The sequence below is a fragment of the Paroedura picta genome, chromosome 10 (assembly GCF_049243985.1).
Source record: "Paroedura picta isolate Pp20150507F chromosome 10, Ppicta_v3.0, whole genome shotgun sequence".
Taxonomy (NCBI): domain Eukaryota; kingdom Metazoa; phylum Chordata; class Lepidosauria; order Squamata; family Gekkonidae; genus Paroedura; species Paroedura picta.
The window spans coordinates 79,939,506-79,962,386 of NC_135378.1; the positions used below are offsets into that span (position 1 = coordinate 79,939,506).

Here is a 22,881-nt window from a genome sequence, read left to right on the forward strand (position 1 = left end):
AGTGGTTCGGTAATAAATCAAGACGATCTTTGGACAACGCAGCCGCCATTTCAAGATACCGAGTCCAGAAATAGAAACTGGGGAATCAATCATAACTTCTCCGTGACATGGAGAAGGTTCCCTTGAAATCATTCTGTCAATTATTCAAGGCCAGGTTATACATTTAACAGTCAGGCAACAACACGTCTTCTGGAGGGAACTGCTTTTAAGATTCAGGCAGTGGGCGGTGAATTAGAATCCTAGAATCATAGAGTTGGAAGGGACCTCCTGGGTCATCTAGTCCAACCCCCTGCACCATGCACGACACTCACAACCCTCTCGCTCCTCCACTGTCACCTGCCACCCCCTTAAACCTTCACAAAATCAGCCTCTCAGTCAGATGGCTCTCTAGCCTCTGTTTAAAAAATCTCCACCAATGGAGAACCCACCACCTCCCGAGGAAGCCTGTTCCACTGAAAAACCGCTCTAAATATCAGTAACTTCTTCCTGATGTTGAGATGGAATTTCTTTTGAATTAATTTCATCCCATTGGTTCTGGTCTGTCCCTCCAGGGCAAGAGAAAACAATTCTGATCCATCCTCTATATGGCACCCTTTTAAATACTTGAAGATGGTTATCAGAGTGTTTTAATATTCTTACGTGAACTGTAAATGAAGCAAAGATACATCAGGAGGAAGGTAAGAAGAAATGCTCTTCCTTGACACGTTAGCTGTATACAAACACACGGATCTCCCCCCCCCCCCATTTTTTGGAGCATTCAAGCAGGAATCCTGCCACCTGCATTTTAATAAAGGCATCTTAAGTCATGGTTTGAGAAGGTGATTTAACAAAGGAAGAGGATTGTGGGTTACACTACTGTGTATATTATGTATTACCTGTTTGCAATATTATTATGGGATTTGTTTCACACCGCTCTTCGCAAGCCGTCTCGCGGCAGGTTACACAATAAAACCCCACACATAAAAGAAGTATAACACCCCATTAAAAATTATGATATCCCCACTAAAATTATGTACACCGGTGGCAAAAAACCTATATCACCACCCTCACAGCCACGATAGGCTGATTCCTGGGGTGCCATAGGGTAATTACGGTCCACCAGCAGTGATGATCTGGCCCAGTGGTACTCTTCTAGAGGGCCCATCTATTCTTCCATGCCCTGGCCTCAACTGTAGACCTGGCAGAAGAGCTGTCTTACAAGCCCTGCAGAATGCCGGAAGTTCCTGCAGGGCCCTCAGCTCTTCTGGGTAATTTGTATTATTAATATGTATTAGCTTGCTCTCACTGCCTTGTTATCAATGTAATTCTTTTGGAGGGGGGCGGGCATTCTTAACATATCTTTTATTTACTGTTTGATTCCAGATTTTGGTAATCCCACTCCTAATTCTTCTCTCATTGAACGGCTTATTCTGATTTACAATGCAAAGAAGGAGGAGGGCTAGTTTTTATACTCCGCTTTTCCCTACCTGAAAGATTCTCAGAGGAGCTTACAGAATTGCCTTCTCGTCCTCTCCCCGCAACAGACACCCTGCGAGGGAGGTGGGGCTGGGAGAGCCCTAACAGAACTGCTCTGCAAGAACAGTTCTAACAGGACTGTGACTAGTTCAAGGTCACCCAGTCGGCTGCACATGGAGGAGCACGCGTGGTGCCCAGGCCACCCTCTCCCTCCACCCCTGTAGGCGGTCCCCGGCCTTTAAAAGGTTGGGGGCCGATACTGTAAGCGATGCACAAACTGGTAACCCAAAACTATGCAAGGCTATTCCTTAATGTTAACCCATGTCTTAGTACTTCATTCAACAAGCCGTGGTCATTCACAAATCCCAGCAACAAAAGTTCTCTTGAGCAACTATTTTCATTGGAATGTCAAGATTAGCAGACTCACGCAGCTGGGAAGAGCCCACAAAGGGCCATCCAGGCCAGCCCCCCCCCCCCCATATACACCTTCTCCGGGACTTCTAAAAAAAACATACACTCCTGAAAGGTGCTCATCCAATCAGCTCTTGCAAGCTTCCAAGGAAGGAGACTCCACCACCATGCCGGGCAGCAAACAACATCTACGAGCAGTCCTCACCATCAGAAAACGTTTTCTAATATTTAAACAGAATTTCCTTTCCCAGAACTTGAAATCACTGCTTCTAGCTCTCGTCTTGAAAGCTGCAGTAAACAAGTCATCCTCCTCTCCAACACGTCTACCTTTGACGTAACTACATAATTAAACTCAGGTATCATTTCACCCTTACTCTCCTCCCCTTCTCCAAACTATGCATGCCCCCACTCTGACCGGAACTTTAATCTTGAGACAACAGGCGAAATTTCTACTTTAGCCCTGTGATGACAAGTAGAGCAGATAAAATAACATAATCCACTCCTAACCTTCTGGTCCCCGACAATAAAAAAAATTAGCCATATCCCTCTTCTAAAACATTTACAGTAATAATAATAGGACTAGCTGGAAAGTCACTGTCACGTGATCTGAGAGTGCACACGGAACCCACATGCAAATCCTTCGTTCCTTCCATCTCTTGGGCTAAAAGGTGTGCTCAGGTATTGACCCCCCCCCCCCCCAGAATTTGACCCACACTGATTGAGCGCTGGAATCACGCGAGCCCTCTCCCTCTGTGCTCCAAGAGAAGAGGGAAGGTGGTTTTGTCATCTCACCAACAATTCCGGAAACCGAGTCAACCCATCATTATGCTTGCGGCTGCCCTGCCCGCTGGAAGTCCCGGATCCCCAACCCTGCCATTTCCTTTAGCACACCAATGAGCCTTCCCAAGCAGATTGCTGGTCAGCAACAAAGCTTTGGCGGCTGCCCTCATGCCTGGCACGGAGCCCGCATGCAGCTGTGCATCTGAGCTTCCAGTAACCTAAGGAAGATGGCAGGGCCGTGACTGTCATGACCATTTTTCTTTCCCTGCAGCAAAAAATGGGCAGCTACTCTAAGAGGCAGTAACTTTTCCAATGTCTAACTAGAGCCAGTAAAGAACCCGAGGGCAATTTATACATGGATTCAGATTCACTTCACTCTCCCACTGCTCGACAGAACCGTCATTTCGAATCTACTCACCGCCATTTTCCCGTTCCGATTGGATTCTTCCCTCTCTGCCAAGGCCTTCAGAAAGTTGTCTTTCAGTTCTTTTCCCGCACTGGATAAAGTTCTAGCAAGGGAGACAGAATGAAACATGTTTTCCCAGGTCTTTCTGCTTTCTTCCCAGCTTAGATTAACTTCACACATGAAAGAGCAAAGGCCGGAAGGGTCAGATGCATTCTTGATCAGCCAAGGAACAGAGGATACAGAATCTAGAAAACATTCCAAAGCAAAATGGTGCCCCCAAAGTGACCACAGATTACTAGAAATTGCTTAAAACACTTCCAAACTTAACTTAACTCTGGCTTCTGATATGGACTGCATTCAAATGTAACAAAGAGTCTATTGGATGAAGACTTAAAAGACCTCGCACTCTTCCCTACTCATCTATAGCTAAGAAACTGAAGATCTCCTTGTCCACAACGCAATGCAGTTAATATTTAAAATAAACAAAACAACAAACTGTGTTTCTCTTTCCTGAAAATACAATTAGAATACGATAGCCAGATCCAGGTTGAAAAATACCTAGAGATTTGGGAGGTGGAGCCTGGGGAGGGTGCAATGTGGTGAAGGAAGGGATTTCAGTGAGTATAATACCATATGTCCAGTGTCAAGGTATTTCAAACTGAACCCCAGGGGTTCCCAGAAAATACAAAATAGACCTTTGTAAATATATACATATACACACACACACATATATATATAAAGTTTAGAGCCTCTTGTGACGCAGAGTGGTAAGGCAGCAGACATGCAGTCTGAAACTCTGACCATAACGCTGGGAGTTCGATCCCAACAGCCAGCTCAAGGTTGACTCAGCCTTCCATCCTTCCGAGGTCGGTAAAATGAGCACCCAGCTTGCTTGCTGGGAGGTAAAGCAGTAATGACTGGGGAAGGCACTGGCAAACCACCCCGTATTGAGTCTGCCAAGAAAACGCTGGAGGGAGTCACCCCAAGGGTCAGACATGACCCAGTACTTGCACAGGGGATACCTTTACCTTATAAAGTTTAGTTAAAGAATATCCATTTATTAATAAGCAACATAAGTCTCTAAGAGCAAGCAGGTGCAGAATACAAGAACTGCTAGCTTAACTATCTAATACAATGACAAGTTCCATTAGACAGCACACCCTTACATTCAAGCAGCCTCAGACCTTAGGCTAAATGTTCTCTTCAGCAGAACCCATTTGCAAGTAGGTAATCCATTTGTCCCATCCAAATCCTAGCAGACTACTTTGATTCCAAATTCTTAGGCCAGTTATAGTTTTTGGCCCACCTGGGTCAGGTGATAACAATGAACCAATCAGAACACACTGGGCTAGAATCCTCTACTCCTGGCACTTCCCCCTCCCACCATGACTCACAAGTAGGGCTAATTAACCTAATCCACACTCTGGCCTTGAAGGTAAGAGGCCTGCAGGCTGCAGAGGCCAATTAGTAACACCTGCAAGATGGGACCATCTCTCCACCACATCACTTGAGGAGTCTTAAGGAGAAGGCCTCACATCTACCTTCTGAAGTGGCCAGTTTTCTCCAGGTGAACTGATTGCAGTTGCCTAAAAATCAGAGGAGGGCTCCAGCCACCACCTGGGCTGCATTAGCTTTAAATTAACAAAGTGTGTTACAAAAGGTACCAACCAGAAAGTAGTTATGTTATCAGCAGCCCAAGTTGGGCCACCTTGGTAAGTTGGGGGGGGGGGGGTGTTACTTGGCTTACTTAATAAGACCAGGAGCTCATTTTTGGTGAGCTCCAGTTTGGTGTAGTGGTTAGGAGTGCGGACTTCTAATCTGGCACGCCGGGTTCGATTCTGTGCTCCCCCACATGCAACCAGCTGGGTGATCTTGGGCTCCCCACAGCACTGATAAAGCTGTTCTGACCGAGCAGTGATATCAGGGCTCTCTCAGCCTCACCCACCCCACAGGGTGTCTGTTGTGGGGGGAGGAAGGGAAGGCGAGTGTAAGCCGCTTTGAGCCTCCTTCGGGTAGGGAAAAGCGGCATATAAGAACCAACTCTTCTTCTTTCCTTGTCCTTAATAATTACATTTGAGAGTCAGTTTTGAGTCTTTGCAGCCCAGTATCAGCTCTGGTCTGTTTCGGTGACAGCCAACACTATGTGCGTGTTTTCAAAGATAGCACTTTGAACTAAATGCACTTTATGAGTGGGTTTTCATGCTGTACTTCTGTGATTCAGATTCTTTGAAGAAGGCATTTAGCCCCAAAGCAAGCTTTCAACTAGTGGCTTCAGTCATCAATATTTATAGTTTGTATTGCTGTCTTGGTTAGCCCTTGCTGGTGACTATCCTATAGCTATTTGACAACAATCCAAGATGAGACTGGGATTCAGAAGCCTGACCCGATGTGGCAGACAACAGATCAGTGACCATGTCAGGATGTAAGGCAGGGGTAGTCAACCTGTGGTCCTCCAGATGTCCATGGACTACAATTCTCATGAGTCCCTGCCAGCGTTTGCTGGCAAGGGCTCATGGGAATTGTAGTCCATGGACATCTGGAGGACCACAGGTTGACTACCCCTGCACCAGGCATTCAGGGGTGGTTTGCCACTGCTTGCCTATCTGTAGTGGTCCTTGTGTTGCTTGAAGGTCTCCCATCCAAATACTAAACAACCCTGTTAGGCTTCCAAGACCGGATGAGATCAGGCTATTTAGATCACTGTCTCTATTTTCACAGGGAAAGTGGCAACTAGTCAAAGGAAGGCAAAAAAAAAGAAAGAAAGAAGAAAGCAAGCAGTCGGAAGAGATGCCTTTAGCCTCCGCTGTGCCTTTCTCCTGCTTGACCAAGTTTATTTAACACTCAGTGACCTGCAAAGTCCTGTTAAAATAAATAGCAGAAAAAAGTCATTTCCCTTTCCCGAAAGCCAGAGCAAGTGCTCTACAAAGGGTAGAAGTTACACTTTCTTTGACTGGTATGTAAGCACTTGATCCTTCCATTGCTTAGATATTCATGGCATGGTGCCCTTCTGAGGCTGGATCGAGAAGAGGATAAGAGGGAGGAAACACCCTAAAAACTGACCTAATGATTACCTAGCAAGTCATGCACACTACTGCAAGGTACATAGAATCATAGAGTTGGAAGGGATCTCCTGGGTCATCTAGTCCAACCCCCTGCACTATGCAGGGCACTCACATCCCTATCGCTCATCCACTCTCACCTGCCACCCCTTGAGCCTTCCCAGAATCAGTCTCCTCAGATGACGATCCAGCCTCTGTTTAAAAAATTTCCAAAGATGGAGAACCCACCACCTCCCGAGGAAGCCTGTTCCACTGAGAAACTGCTCAGACTGTCTGGAACTTCTTCTGGAGGTTTAGGCGGAATTTCTTTTGCATTAATTTTATCCCATTGGTTCTGGTCCGCCCTTCTCGGGCAAGAGAGAACAACTCTGCTCCATCCTCTATATAGAACCTTTTTAAATACATAACCCTAACATGACATGCTGTTTCCCTCACTTATTGCCCATTTCTTCCATCCGTCTGCTGCAGAATTTTAATTGTGTTTCCATTTGAAGGGAAAGGATCCACAGAGAACTGATCTTGCACAAACCACTTTGACATGGGGTGGGATGGATCGAGACCATTTCATAACAAGACCGAGTGAGAACTGCATCATCTCATCCTGGGTCCTTCTCATAATCAGCAGACCAAACTGTGCGGCAAGGAGAATCTAAGCTGCCAGCACCAAGTTCATGACAGAGGTGGCTTTGAGTGCTTATTTACTGGATTTTCTCACAACTCAAAGCAGTTTTCAGTCCCACCAATAATAATAATAAACTTCATTTTTGTATCCCGCCCTTCCTAATGGCTCAGGGCAGGTAACAATGTGGGCTAAGAGAGCCAGCGGGGTGTCGTGGTTAAGACGGGTGGCTCACAATCATAGAATCCTAGAGTTGGAAGGGGCCATACAGGCCATCTAGTCCCACCCCCTGCTCAACGCAGGATCAGCCCAGAGCATCCTAAAGCATCCAAGAAAAGTGTGTATCCAACCTTTGCTTGAAGACTGCCAGTGAGGGGGAGCTCACCACCTCCTTAGGCAGCCTATTCCTGTCATCTAACCTGCCGAGCCGGGTTTGATTCCACACGCCTCCATGTGCAGCCAGCTGTGTGGTGATGGGCTCATCCCAGCCCTGATAATGTCAGGCTTTCATATAGCAGTTCTGTCAGAGCTCTCTCATCCCCACCTCCCTCACAGGGTATCTTTTGTAGGGAGAGGAAGGGAAGTTGATTTGAGACTCCTTCAGGCAATGAAAAGCAAGGTACAAAACCCAACTCTTTGAGATCAGCTCATGGGAATTGTAGTCCATGGGCATCTGGAGAGCCACAGTTTGGCCACTCCTGATCTACTCAGATAACGCAAATATTTATTTATTTCACTCCATTTATAATCCAGGGGTAACTCAGAATGGCTTCCATTCTTCTTTGCTCTTACATTCTGTTCCCAAAGCCAGTTTGGAATAAATCTAGAAACGTGCATCATCCAGAACAGAAGAAACTACGGCCACGCACTCAATCATTTTCTTTTCTTAAAGGGAAACCATTACAATTAAACCTAACCGGAGTTCATGACACCTTCCGAGACCTACCCTAACATACATTTCTGTGGACTGGTGTCTAAATTTGTCCGACGAAGAGGACTCCTGTCTAGGGGTAGTCAACCTGTGGTCCTCCAGATGTTCATGGACCACAATTCCCAAGAGCTCCTGCCAGCGTTTGCTGGCAGGGGCTCATGGAAATTGTGGTCCATGAACATCTGGAAGACCACAGGTTGACTACCCCTGCTCTAGTCCACAAAAGCTTCTGTTAGTTCTTTTAACATTACAATCCTATGCAGAGTTCCTCCCTTCCAAACCTGTTGAGTTCAGTGGACTTCAAAGGGCATGTCTCCGCTTAGGATTGCACGGCAAGGTGCCCCAAAGCTCCTGTTTGGTGTTGCTTGAAACAGAAAATTAGAACCTGGTAGCTAATTGCTTACGTCCTCAGGGCCAATGGATGGTTTCTTCAGAACGATATACGACTAACATTTTCTAAGAATTACTACACCTGTGGTTTTGGCCTCTTTCACGGTTACTGACAGATGGCTGCGTAGGAGTCATGCTAATATAAAAGGCATCTTTCATGACAACCACACATCTGAGTCTACGATATAGTTACTCAGTCGAGCTACACGGATTCCATCGACCAGAAACACACTCGCTTTTCTCTTTAAGAAAGTGGTGTTGACACGGGGGCGGGGGGGGGGGAGTCCTATTTGCTAACTAACAGTGATAAAAATGAGTTTTTGCATATGATTATCGATTGCAGGGATAGTCAAACCTGTAGTCCTCCAGATGTTCATGGGCTACAATTCCCATGAGCCCCTGCCAGCGTTTGCTGGCAAGGGGCTCATGGGAATTGTAGTCCATGAACATCTGGAAGACCACAAGTTGACTACCCCTGATCTATTGTATGGGGGGGTTCCCCATGAGAAGAAAAGATCCCCCCCCCAAAAAAAAGATGGCCTGGATAAACATATAGAGCCGAGGTCCATCAAAGGCTGTGTGTCACAAGGTATACGTGGAAGTCTGTGTTTGGGGCAGGGATGTTTGGGGAGCAACAGTGGGAAGGCTTCTGGAGTTCAGATCTACCTTAGCGTGCCGGCCTCAACCACAGACCTGGCGGAAGAGCTACGTCTTACAGGCCCTGCGGAACGCCGAAAGCTCCCGCAGGGCCCGTGGCTCTTCCGGGAGCACGTTCCACCAGGTAATATCTGTTTATAATATCTGTATCTCCCATGAAGTAGTACTTGACTCCATCCTCCCACAACGGCCCCTGAGCTGCAAGGGGAGGGCGATATAGAAATATATATATGTCACCATGGTGCTGAATTCACGATACCCGACTGAATGCCCCGACTCTCCAAGGCCTTTTAATATATCAAAACGCCCACATTAAGCAATCCAGGGATTTGGTGCGCATGGCGTGATGCATTTCTGCACGTGAAGGGCGGCATCTCAGCTTTCAAACACCATCCCGTCCATGGCCGGCGTTAAAAGAGAGCTACTCTTTACAATGACTAATTGGATTAGGAAGTGACTTTTTAAAGGAAAGCTTTAAACTCTTACCATTTCTGACATGGTTGGCCCCAGTTCAAGGGCGAACGGGGCTGTAAAACTTTTGATTGCTCCTTACATAATCTAATGTACAGGAAATACTTTTTGCAAGCGCCTTAATCCCCCCATATTTTATTGTTTAATAAAATGAACAAGCAGTGGTAAAAAAAAAAAAAAATCCCGACGCTGGCTAGGTGACGCGTGAAACTCTCTCTCTCTCTCTCTCTCTTTTTTGGAAAATATTTGGGTTGCTTATGCGCTCTATTTAAACCGTCTCCATGGTTACTGCAGCTTTGGCTGACGAGGGAAGAAGCAAAAAGCCCCCACACCTGACATAATATTGGCAACAGCCTTACAAACAGTTAACAGCAAGCTACCAGCGGCGTGGCGCTGTCATTTCTCCAACGTTCACAACTTTTTTCCTTTTTTTCCTCCTTTAGAAAGGTTACTTTAGCAGCTCGGGGCTAAGTTCATTAAAGCACACACGTACGCAGCTGTCGGCGTTATGATGATTGTTATTATTTTTCCAAGCGAGTCTTTTAATGGGCTTCCTAATGCGACGAACAGATCTTGCAGCCCACGAAGCGGGGACCTCGTCCTGAATTTTGGGTGGGAGAGGAAAGCGCCTAACTCGCAGGAGTTGATTGATCGGGAAGCAGGCCGTTTGGGTGGGAAACATCCCCTTTCCCCGGTGATGAGGGTTGAGACCAGGGGCGCCCAAACTGGGGCTCTCCAGATGCCCGTGGACTACAATGACCATGAGCCCCTGACGGGGCTCATGGTCATTGTAGTCCACGGACATCTGGAGAGTCCCAGTTTGGGCACCCCTGGTTTAGACCGCTGGTTGGGAGAAAACAGAGCTGTGCAACGTCCAGGAAAGTGTGAAATATCGTACTGAAGGAGAGGTTAACAGATACCGTGGGCTGCCAAAAATACAAATAAGCGGGATCTAGGCTATAGAGCCAAGGGCTGAACTCTCCTTAGAAGCTCAAATGACTCAATTGAGGCTATCGTACTTTGGTCATATAGGAGAATTATTACAGATAGCCCAGGTTAGCCCCATCCCGTCAGATCTAGGAAGTAAAACAAGGTTCACCCAGGCTAGTATTTGGATGGGAGACCCCCAAGGATATGAGTCGTAGTCCCCCAAGGAACACTAGGGGTCATGGTTGGGGGAGTTTGGTCTGTTTAGCCTAGAGAGGAGACGGCTGAGAGGGGATCTGATAACCATCTCCAAGTATTTAAAAGGCTGCCATGTAGAGGATGGAGCAGAGATGTTCTCTCTTGCCCCGGAGGGACAGGCCAGAATGAATGGGATGAAATTAATTCAAAAGAAATTCCGTCTAAACATCCGGAAGAAGTTCCTGACAGTTAGAGCAGTTTCTCAGTGGAACTGGCTTCCTCGGGAGATTGCATCCCCACCCTCTCAGGGAAGCGGTCTTGGTGACCACAGGCCAGTCACTCACTCTCAGCCCAGTCTACCTCACAAGGCTGTTGTTGTGAGGCCAAAATGTGGGGCAGAACACTGCAAGCTGCTCTAGGTTCCCCTTTGAGCAAAGCAGGGTAAGAAAAATGTTCCACTTAATATTTCTGGTAAGGCCTAGGAGGAGGTTTAAGTGTCACTCAGCGCTTAACACCCACTCAGGGTGGCTGTCCCACCCCTGAGTGCCTCCTCCTCCAACCAGCTTGCCTGTCTATCCAGCGGCCAGCCAATCGCCTTCCGTCCCCCACCCCTGACCCCCCCTCCTCCTTCCACTTCCCTCCGAGGCTCAGAGGCTGCAGATCCTGCAGATCCTGCTTCATGAGCACTGCCAGTGAGTTCCCTGAACAGGGGCCTCCAGCTTGCAGCCTTTCCAGGTCCTGGGGGGAGGGAGAGGTCATCTGCAGAGTTCCCCCACCCCACTTAATCAAGCACCCATTGTATTCCTGAATGCAACGGGCTTTGTCCCTAGTATCCAAAGAAATTCACAGAGCAAATAGGGTCACCTACACAATCACCCTGGGTCACCTACACAATCGCCCTATCTATGGCATATTCCAAACCAGGAGATTTTTCTACTTTTAAAAGTTGCTTTTTGGAGACCCAGGAGGGCAGGTCACGTGACCTGGGGAGGCTTGGACTTTTGTCATCATAAATATATTTTCACAGGCAGCTTGGGAGGAATACCAAAGCAAAATCTCAGGAGCACAGACATCAAAAGTAACAGAAGCACATGAACCTTGGATCGCCCCATACCAGAGGCGCTTTTCAAAATAAACACGTGCAGATCAAATCATAATATTAATCTATTTCAAGGAAAAACAAAGCAACTAGTATTGCCGTTTTTACTACGCAGGGCAACCGTCCTAATAACATAACAGGTCTTGGAAAGTAACACATCAAAGGGAAGATATTTATCGAGACTAAACAGCACTTACTGAAGAGTAACAACTGTATAATTTAGCCAGCTCCGCCCCCAAACCCAAAATCCCTCGAGATTTTTACTCTGAAAGTGAACACTTTAAAAGAAGTTATGGAAACAAGGGCATTGCTTTTACAACTCTTGCTCAAAAACTCTCACTGGCTTTTAAAGAGATCGGTGATTTCCAAAATAAAGTGTGGATTCCAAGTTCCCTCTGCCTCCTCAGCATAGGGCAGTGATGGCCAAACTGTGGCTCTCCAGATGTCTCTAGATTACAATTCCCATGCAGGGGCTCATGGGAACTGTAGTCTATGGACATCTAAAAACCCACAGCTGGCCACCCCTGCCATAGGAGATACTTCAGAAGAGCTCAAGCACCTTTGCACAGGTAATGGGAACATCCATTCAGAAACATCTGCCAACAACTGGATTTCCTAAACTTGGTATCACAAAGGCCTGTATTGTAGCATGATTTCCCCCCCCCAAAATGGCAGCTAGGGAGACCACTCCCACCCTGTGCCTGTCATTTATCGATCATTCCCTGGTTTTATTCTTCCTTCTCTGCTTGTACGCTCCCCACCCCTCTGTCCCCTTACCCCTGGAGCACCCCTCCCTCCTATCTCTCCTGACTAACATTCTTTCTCTATGACTTCATAAAGACAAGTTTTCACATGGGCATTTCACGACTGGCCCCCCGTTTCATTTTATTTCCTCTCCTAAGTACTGCCGGTCCTTGATCCCCATTATAACCCTACGGGCCAGAATAGTTTTCCTTTTTTCATTTCTCTCCAGCACCTAGCATCTTGTAAGTAATGAAAACACCCAATGAAACCACAACCAAACTCTCCCAGGCATGGAGAAGTTTCTCAGACATTGTTTTCTGCTACAAACCCAAACTCTGGGTTAACTGCAAAAAAAAAGGGGGTGGGAGGGGACTTCCCCCCCCCCTAGCTATTGAGGCACTAACAAAAGATCATTGGCAAAAGCAGCCCTATAAAGTATCTCACACAGGGGGAAGGGCAAGAAAGCATACCTGTGCCCTTCAGCAAACAGGTGGCACAGTGAGCAACAATGAATGAATGCAGCACTTGTCAGACAAAAGCACTGATTGAACACACTTGACCGCCAGGCTCTTATCTTTCCATGCTCGGCTGCTCAGCTGTTCCCCACTTCAATGGCCGGGCGGCCGTTATGCAAATGAGATGGAAGCCAGAAGTCATGCACCTGTGTTTGCCTCCATGTTTAATATTCCAAAGAAGCCCTTAAATCCATTTCTGGGGAAGACGGGCGTGCAGGAATGCCCCGCTCGGGTTACGGGCGGGCAGGTGAAGCGGTCTTTTCAAAACGGGGACAACGGATTGAGACGCGGGACACCGGAACAGGGCGCTTTAGTTGTAGAGATCAGATCACTTATTCCACTGAAAACGTCTTCGGTAGATCTGGAGGGGGAGACGCTTGCTCATTCTGTTAGCAACGAGGCAGAGATTGACTGGGTCCTGCAACTGAACAGTCTCTTGACCACTGAGAGAAGGTTGTGCTGGCCTGCACTGAACACAGGTTGTTAATACATGTCACTAGGCCTGTGCGATTTGGTTTGGATAGTACCCAAATCAATGTTGGTTCAAACGCTTTTTGGACTAATCCAATCTGAATGGACCTTCCCGTGAAGTTAAACCACCCAAATCAGCCTTGGCTGAATTGCCAAGCCATGATTTGGCCACGATTTGGCCATGGGGACATCAGGTGGTTTACAGTTTAAAAGGACCAAAATGGCCCCCTTCCTGTCTATTCCATGGTCTGGGGTGAGGTGGGGGATTAAATCTATAGTGTAGCTATGGGAGCCTCTCCTCAAGAGAATCCCCGACTTTAAAAAAGATTGGCCCATGTAGACCAATTCTACAGGCACCCAAAGAGGAGAAGGGCGGTCTAAAAATTAAATAATAATAATAATAATAATAATAATAATAATAATAATAATAATAATAATAATAATAAGAAGAAGAAGAAGAAGAAGAAGAAGAAGAAGAAGAAGAAGAAGAAGAAGAAGAAGAAGAAGAAGAAGAAGAAGAAGAAGAAGAAGAAGAAGAAGAAGAAGAAGCAGCAGCAGCAGCAGCAGCAGCAGCAGCAGCAGCAGCAGCAGCAGCAGCAGCAGCAGCAGCAGCAGCAGCAGCAGCAGCAGCAGCCCCATTATTTCCAATGGCGAGGGGGGGGAATTCTCTGTTCTTGTCTCACCATTGGAAATAATGTAGGTCAGATGGGAGCACACTCTTTGGGTGCTCACAGAATTGGAACCTTTGTTTCACACTTTTTGAAACTTGGGGGGATGCTTGACACCCAACTGCCCTGGGAATCCTGAATTTCCCAAGACCCCTAGTGCCTGTCACATGGTCCTTTCAGCTTCCCAGGTGTAAGAGCAGACCGCCCCCATGCCCTCTCTGACAACACTGGGCAGTGCTGTGACTGGGCTTACATGACGGAACACCAGACGTGTGGCAGGGGAGAAAGGTGGGCATGGTGGACAGTTTTCATTGGACCCCACCAGAAATCCTGGGCAGCTGCCACTGGGTATCCTTACGCTGGCTCTGGGCTTGGTTTCTAAAGGGGAACCTGTTTCAGCCATAGGTAGCAGGCACTTGGTAGGTAGCACCAAGATTTTTATTTATTATTTGTTTTCTTGACCATGACCTCCTCCCAGGCAGGTTCAGCATGGTTCACAATGATATTAGCATTGGAAATGAGCACTCTATGGTAAACAAGAAGAAGAAGAGGAAGAAGGAAGAAGAAGAGTCGGTTCTTATATGCCACTTTACCTGACGGAGTCTCAAAGCGGCTTACAGTCGCCTTCCTTTTCCTCGCCCCCCAACAGACACCCTGTGGGGTGGGTGAGGCTGAGAGAGCCCTGATATCACTGCTCAGTCAGTATAGCTTTATTAGTGCCGTGGCGAGCCCAAGGTCACCCAGGTGGCTGCATGTGGGGGAGTGCAGAATCAAACCCTGCATGCCAGATTAGAAGTCTACGCTCATAACCACTACACCAAACTGGCTAAAAACATTGCTAATAATGCTTTGTCTTTTGCTGCCCTGCCAATTTATTGAGATCGCCATCATCTTACGGATGATTTTTCAGCCTTATAGATAGTCGTGAGCATCAGACGATATGACAAACTGGAAGGAAATGAAAGGAGAAAGGCAATGGGTGAACATGTGCCAGAAAAGAGGGAGCAAGAAGGGGCCCCAGGTACTGTGTCACTCTACAAAAATGAAGAACAGTTTTCCATAGCTACTCATCCTCTTAACACACGTGGATCAGGGGGGGAAAGTGCGCGAAATTAAAACGAGGATAACCCACAAGGCAGGTCGGGCTCCTATTAGATTCAATTGTTGTCAAGGCAAAACCAAAACAGGTTTGCAGCCAGGAGTGCAAGCAAGCTGGACCAGGAAACAACTAGTAACCGATGCAGATCTTCTAAAATCACCAAGATCTTTTGACAAAAACTGGCGTCAAACAAGCAAGTGGGCAGCCGTGTTCAGAGCCAATTGAAACTTCCAAACCACTTCAAAGGCTACCCCAAGGAGAGCCTGTTGTGGTAATATAATTACAAGATCATTAGCGCATGGATTACTGCAGCTAGATCCTGCCAGGGATGGACCAGCTCCAGAGACTGGTGTTGGGAACACCTTCCATACATCAACACATTCCTCAAGGAACGTGTTTAAGGGTGCCCAGAGCGAGTTGCCATGAACACTGTGATGATGTTTCAAAACAGCCAGCCTGAATCTGTCAGAAACGGTTAATGGCACAGATATCGCTGCGCCAATTTCTTAAATTTATGGCTTAAAAATGAATTGTGCTACTGAGAAAGGCGGTGAAAGACGATCGCGTCGATATGCATCGCAAAGGCTTAAATGCACGGCTGCAAACCATCCCCGTGTACAGAAAAGTTAAAAGGAAAGGCAGCATCAGGTTTAAGCAAACTGAGAAAAGGTCTCCTTGGGCATGGCACCCAAAATTTGGAACCTCATCCTAGAGGAAGTTGCCTCTCTTCCGCTACTGTTGTCTTTAGGGTGGCCAAGCTAGCGGGAGACAAAGGGGACATGGGAGAGCAGTCGTTGGTGGTAGTATGGTAGTACTTCCGGGGAAAACCCAGAAGTGACATCATGCCTCCCGAAGAATCACTGAAAATCGCTCTATGGTAAAATCATAAAGAGTTTCCAGCAATTCCTACAGAGGCTTGACATCACTTCTGTGTTTTCTCCAGGAGTGAGGTTATGAGGTTGGCCAAATGGCCTGTTTAACATTTTTGTCCCACCCAATCCCACCTGCCACTGGTCCATTCTTCCAGTCTGCAGTTAAGAAAGTCTTCCCTTCTGTGTTCCTCAGGATGCCTCAAGCCGTTCCTCTTTCCTGTTTCACTAAAGCTTTGACTCCCTTGCTACATAGCTCAATGACAGAACTTTTCCATACTGAATTCAGGTTCCATCTCCAGCCATTCCAGACATAGACTATCAGAACACAGAGTTGGGAAGACCTCTCCAACCGTGGCCTCCACTGGCATTTCTCCTGATGTCCACCATGTTTTTCAGAAAAGCGAGTGATGCCAAGACGTGATTAGTTGCCTTCAACCAAACAAAAGGGCCCTTGGCCTTCTAGCTTTGGTAGTCTTCTGGGTATGCTTCCCCATCTCCTTCCTCTAGTGAAGGCTTTCTCAACCAGGGTTTTGTGAAACCCCGGTGTTTCTTGATGGCTCTGGAAGGGTTTCTCAAATGGGTGGGAATTAATTAATTTAAGTTAATGTTTTATATATGTTTTTTTAAGTTAGTTAAACATTTATCAGTTCATATGACCACATATGGTCTTATCAACCCAATAACCCCTCCCAGAATGGACAACGATGGGGGTAGGAAGGGAAGGGGCCCCAGGGTGGGCATGTACACAGCTATGCTTCCCAACTATATTGTCCAGAATCACACCACTTCTGGGGTTTCTCGAAGCCTGAAGAATATCTCAGGAGGTTCTCAATGGTAAAAAAAAGTTGAGAAAGGCTGTTCTAGCGTGTACATGGGCTGCACATTTTCTGCCGGTGCCCAGCATCCCCTTTCAAAATCCAAAAAGAGCTTGTAGGCTGAAAGAGGCTAGGGACTCTTGGCTTAGAACCTAAACTCACCACAGTCATTAAGGGTTGAAAAGACGAGGTCAACCCGGCCAACCTCATCCCTTCTGCATCTAAAATGCAATTTCCCTCCTTGTTTCGTTACCTAAAACACGTAATCCTTTACCCGAAAAACATTACGGTGGAAATGCCGACGATTCCCCTCCCTCCACCCGCTTCCCACTTGCATTCCCAAGATGATAGTTTTAAAAGGGGAAGGGGGGGAATGATAATCAGTCAAACACATCTTTCTATGACACTGACATGCAACACATTTTCCTCGGGATTTTCAAAGATTATGTGTGTGTTTGTACAAGTTTGCCTGTGTTATTCTTGGTAGTAAAATCATCGAAACAGAGCTGAAAGGAAAGGAATCAGCACCGGTTCGGGGGGGAAACAGCTGGGTTAGAAGTCACCCTTGAGAAAAAAGAATTTTAAAGCCATGTTTATACTTCCATTCGAGAGGCTGGTTTTTAACGTGATATTTTATTCGGCAGTTTCGTTTTAATGAAAAATGTCCATATCCTCGTTGCGAGTTTTTATTTCTCGGGCCTGGCGTCCGGAGGGAGCGCCGAGAAATCAAATAAAGCAAAGCATTTATTAAGAGCGCCATAAATGCATGGCTTAGAAATGCCAAAGCTAGCTTCAGCCTTTTTAGAGTTCGCCCTCCCAGTCATCCTCGCCGAGGAAATTCGTTTCTGCAAAATTTCGCCATCCGAAAACAGCCAGGGCGGAAAAATATCCTTTGAGCGATGCTTTGTAGAACGACCGCGAGGGGAAAAAATACTCGGGTTCGGATGGGTTCCAACTCCACTTCCCCGCCCCCCCCCCCTTCATTCTTTCTCGCGTTTGGCAGAGAATGGAGCTACGAGGGGTTAGTTTATGTAACTGGCGGGCACTTACCCCATGACAAAAACCAGATGAGGCATTAGCATGGATGCAATAAGCGTAACATTGCATCTCGTTCCACCTGACTGTGAACTGATTGCATTCATACAATCGCAGTTTATAGCCAACGGATACTCTCCTCGTGTTTAATTGAGAAGTCCCAGGCCGAGGACTGGTTCGGACATCCATTTCCCCGTACTCATAAGACACGGGTAAAAAAAAAAGAGTAAAATACTGAGTTAAATGCCTACCTATTTTCAAAGTCAGTGCATGCGCACAGTGATGGTTAACATTTTCATGCTCAGGTATCCTTGACTGCAAACACTTGACGAGGAGATTCCCTCTTTCTGTAGCATGGCAAAATAATTGCCCTGAGTTTTCGCCCTTGGCATGCGTCTAACGCAGGGGTAGTCAAACTACGACCCTCCAGATGTCCATGGACTACAATTCCCATGAGCCCCTGCCGGCAAATGCTGGCAGGGGCTCAAGGTAATTGTAGTCCATGGACACCTGGAGGGCCGCAGTTTGACTACCCCTGATCTAACGCATGGACAAGGCCTCTGAGTCAAACCAGAAGCCAGACAAACGTGGACATCTTTTATTTATGTTTCTGCAGTGTCCAGAAACAAAGAGGGAGACAGGGACTTAATTGTTTACAGCCAAAGGATTTTATGGCCGAGAGGAACTGGGCACTCTTCCCCTCCCCTCCCAAACACACACACTGTACTCCAGATTGCCACCCTAAGCCAGCCTTTCTCAATTTTTTTACCATTGAGAAACCCCTGAAATTCCTCAGGTTTTGAGAAACCCTAGGAATGGCACAATTGTGCAGAATATAACTGGGAAGCATAGCTGTGTGCACGCCCACACCCCGGGGCCCCTCCCCTTCCCCCTCCGTCCAGACCCATCATTGGCCATTTTAGGAGGGGAGGACATGTATCTGTCCAGCTGCTGCTGGAAGACCACCACTGAGAGGGAGCTCACCACCTCCTTAGGCAGCCAGCTGGGGATTTCAAAGCAAGGGATAAGCAGAAGTGGTTAGCCATGGCCTTCCCTTGTATGTAGCTCCAGTATTTCATAGTGGCCTTCCACCCAAGTTCTGAACCTGCTTAGCGTCCAAGTTGTGATGAGCTGGACTATTGGGGCTGTCCTTTGTGAAGACAGTTTCAGGTGGGTAGCCGTGTTGGTCTGAAGCAGCAGGACCAATTTCGGCACTTTCAAGACCAACAAAGTTTTATCCAAGGTATAAGATGCCGTGAAATAAGATTTCATTATGGTGAAGGGCTCAAACTTAGTTCTGGGGCCTCTCTTGTATATACAGTCTACTTCAGGGGTGGTCAACCTGTGGTCCTCCAGATGTCCATGGCCTACAATTCCCATGATCCCCTGCCAGCGTTTGCTGGCAGGGGATCATGGGAATTGTAGCCCACAGACATCTGGAGGACCACAGGTTGATCACCCCTGGTCTACTTGATGGACCCGAATTATCTTCAATACTTGGCAACTCCTTCCTTGCATAGATAGGAGGAATACAGGACAACTCTGCATTTCCAGAAATTCTGAAAGCATGGGTGGGAGGTTTTTCCAAAATAAATATAAAAATTGGGAATTTGAGGAGAAATATAAATAGATGCAGTATTTCTTCTTCATCTTCCGAATCTCCGGATATTTTCTAACCTTAGCTGTAGCAATTTGGAAGGTCAGGGAAACTCAGTTCAACTGATGGAAACAGCATCCTTCCATTCCCACAAGCTAGACGTTGGGTCAAATCCATAACTCAGTGCTCACAAGATCTGTCCATTACCATGCACATGTCTAAATGCCGGTGTGTTACAACAGAATCAATCTCCATTCAAAGCCAACTTGATTGGAATCCGAATAACTGCTCTACAGGTTCTTCCAAGTCTCAGATTGATTCTACTGCTTCTGATCGAAAAGGCGTGCAAGACCCAGAGTCCAAATATCACCCGGCCCAAAACACATTTGCTGGTTTTTATGAATGCCAGAATCTGAAGCTGGGCCAAGAAGGAAATCTTGGCCTAACGCTGCGCTTGAGAGGTTCTCACCACCGCAGTAATTCAGGAGGGTGGCTAAGTGGTGGTGACTCATGTGGTTTAATTCCTCCCCCTGTCCCCCACTTTGCTTTCTTTTTCTTTAAAAAAAAACACCAAAAACAAACCCACAATGCTCCTTATTTCATAAAGGAAACAAAAATGACAAGCAAAAGTTTCATGGCATCTGTTTCCTGTTTACAGTATTCCAAACTTCCTAAATCCATTAATCAAAAGCATAACAAAGTAAAAAAGAAAGAAAAAAGAAGAGTAAAGCAGCACGTTTATTTGGTTTTTATTTTATTTTCTTCAAGCAGAATTTGACACAGTTGGTGAGCTCCATGTTGTTTCCCCCTAAATATTACTGCTCCTTTTTTGTCTTTTAGGTGCCACCGAAAGAGACTTCAGTTTTGGATAGGCAAGGAAAACAACAAAGGATCCTGCAGCATCTCTGAAGTGGGATTTCCCACTTTTCGAGAAGATAATAAAAACCAGGAGCGCGCTCTACTCATATCTAAAAAGGTATAAGAACTATCCCCATCCCACCCTTATCTGTGAATTACCGGGAAGCACACATTTTCTGACTGGAGTAGGCCTGCCTCGAATGGAAGGAAGGAAGGAAGGAAGGAAGGAAGGAAGGAAGGAAGGAAGGAAGGAAGGAAGGAAGGAAGGAAGGAAGGAAGGAAGGGAGGGAGGGAGGGAGGGAGGGAGGGAGGGAGGGAGGAATACAGGACTAAAGGAAGGAAGGAAGGAAGGAAGGAAGGAAGGAAGGAAGGAAGGAAGGAAGGAAGGAAGGAAGGAAGGAATACAGGACTAAGGGAAGGAATGGAGGGAGGGAGGGAGGGAGGGAGGGAGGAAGGAATACAGGACTAAGGGAAGGAAGGAAGGGAGGGAGGGAGGGAGGGAGGGAGGGAGGGAGGGAGGGAGGGAGGGAGGAAGGAAGGAAGGAAGGACTAAGGGAAGGGAGGGAGGGAGGGAGGGAGGGAGGGGGGAGGAGGAAGGATGGAAGGAAGGGAGGGAGGAAGGAAGGAAGGAAGGAAGGAAGGAAGGAATGAAGGAATACAGGACTAAGGGAAGGAAGGAAGGGAGGGAGGGAGGGAGGGAGGGAGGAAGGAATACAGGATTAAGGGGAGGGAGGGAGGGAGGGAGGGGGGAGGAAGGAAGGAAGGAAGGAATACAGGACTAAGGGAAGGAAGGAAGAAAGGGAGGGAAGGAGGGAGGGAGGGAGGGAAGGAGGGAGGGAGGGAGGAAGGACTAAGGGAAGGGAGGGAGGGAGGGAGGAAGTAGTAAATTAGTAAATTGGTAAACAGCATCACAACAAATATACAGCACGATAAAGGCAACTGGATAGCTAGGATAACAAAAATCAGTCCTGGTTCAATTGTTGTTCACAAACATGCAGGTGCAGCTCACGCTGGAGATCACCCTACTGGACTGGCTCCTAATTACTTAGTGAACACGAGGAGCCTCAAGAAAGTGCAAGGCAAAACTGCACGATTCTTCTTCTTCTTTTTAAAGCCCGCCATAAAAACTGGAAGAGTAAGGATCCGGTTCTAAGAGGTGCCATGCCAGCCCAGCTCCGGCAATAAAACAAAATGTTTGCATTATTGCTCAACCAAAGAATTCCTGTCATTCTCCAGGAAAAATACGAAGTCCGCTCTGAAGCTGAATTTTTTTCTGTGCGTGGCTAATATTAACATCTGCAACAGTTAATTCTATGTGGAGTAGTATTAATTGCATTCCTTCATGGAGTAAGGTTTCTCCAATAATTTATTACCTGATAAACTATGCTGCTAGTTACCCCATTTCAGAAAAAAAAACAAGCCACTTTGTAAAGAACACAACTGTATGCAGGATCAAGGCTCACACTCTGGGGTCAAGGTTCAGGGCCCGAATTAAGCAAGAGCCTCCATCTGGAAAGCCAAAAAAAAAAAAAAAAGCCCTTTGCAGAACTAGTGTGTAGCACATCTCCGAAGGAGAGAGCTGGAGATTTCAGAACACTCTGCAGTATTCCCATCCCAGGCTAAGGCAAAAGATCGGGTTTGCAACCCCAGGAGAAGCCAGGATTTTAACACAGGAGTAGTCAAACTGCGGCCTTCCAGATATCCATGGACTACAATTCCCATGAGCCCCTGGCAGCAAACGCTTTTGAATGCACGCGCCTTCCAATTGGCTCCTTGGCCCCAGACTGACAACAGAGGGGCGACGCACCTTCCGATTGGCCCCTCCAATTGTCAGTCCGGGGCCAAGGAGCCAATGGCCCCCGTTTCCTATCCCGGACTCAGCCCACCCCCTTAGCCTTAGCGAATTATTTATACCGCTCCCCGAGTGGTTTACAGATATGACCATATACAGTCATTTTGACATGCCCCCTCCCCATGGCCAATGATGGGCCCGGAGAGGGTGGGAAGGGAAGGGGCCCCGGGTGGGTGTCTACACAGCTATGAGTCCCAGTCATATTTGGGGTTTCTCAGTGGTAAAAAAGTTGGGAAAGGCCGCACTATGTGTATACTGCATTGCATGTTATGTGTACTCCAAAGTGTGTTACTAAGAATTTACTGCATTGTGTGTACAGTGCAATGCACAGTATGTGATCTCTGTGGCCTAAAGGCCCGGGTTGTTTTAATAGAATTTTTAAATGCACTAAATTATTAAATATGTATTTTGTTTAATTTTTTGTATACCAGCTTGAAACCTCCACCTTTTTGGGATCTAGTTCTATTCTGGGGATGGTTTTTGCCCTTCACATTGCTGCTGGCAAACCCTGAAGATGCTTGCACTTGTATCTAAAAGAATCACACACACACACACACACACACACAGAGAGAGAGAGAGAGAGAGAGAGAGAGAGAGAGAGAGAGAGAGAGAGAGAGAGATTTATCTGGCCCTACCAGAATTCCAAAAAGTTAAACTAAAATAATGGATCAGCAGCACTCACGGCGATATAAACAGAAATCAGGTGGAATGCTCAAATTATGGACTGACAAAAGTAATAAAGCCGTGAATCTCAGGACACCAACATATGTATCCTGTCTTGATCATTCCTCTGAACGCAATTTTACAAGAGAACTCCAGACATAAATCCAGGAAATGAGACCCATGTGTGGAGGAATACTACCTTCCCCCAAATGACAGATCTTTAAAAAATGGGACCAACCAAGCAGAACTTTTGTACAAGAGTCAAAGAGATGTCATCGGAAGCCACCAG

At 46.8% G+C, this 22,881-nt stretch overlaps 1 protein-coding gene across 1 annotated transcript in view; it reads right to left on the minus strand.

Annotated features, from left to right (window-relative positions):
* The window catches only part of CFAP299 (cilia and flagella associated protein 299), a 223,368-nt gene that overhangs the window by 151,837 nt on the left and 48,650 nt on the right, over positions 1-22,881 (minus strand). The window contains exon 3 of the mRNA XM_077301079.1: positions 3,065-3,155. Within this exon, the coding sequence (XP_077157194.1) occupies positions 3,065-3,155 (91 nt within the window). The remainder of the gene's footprint in view (positions 1-3,064; positions 3,156-22,881) is intronic.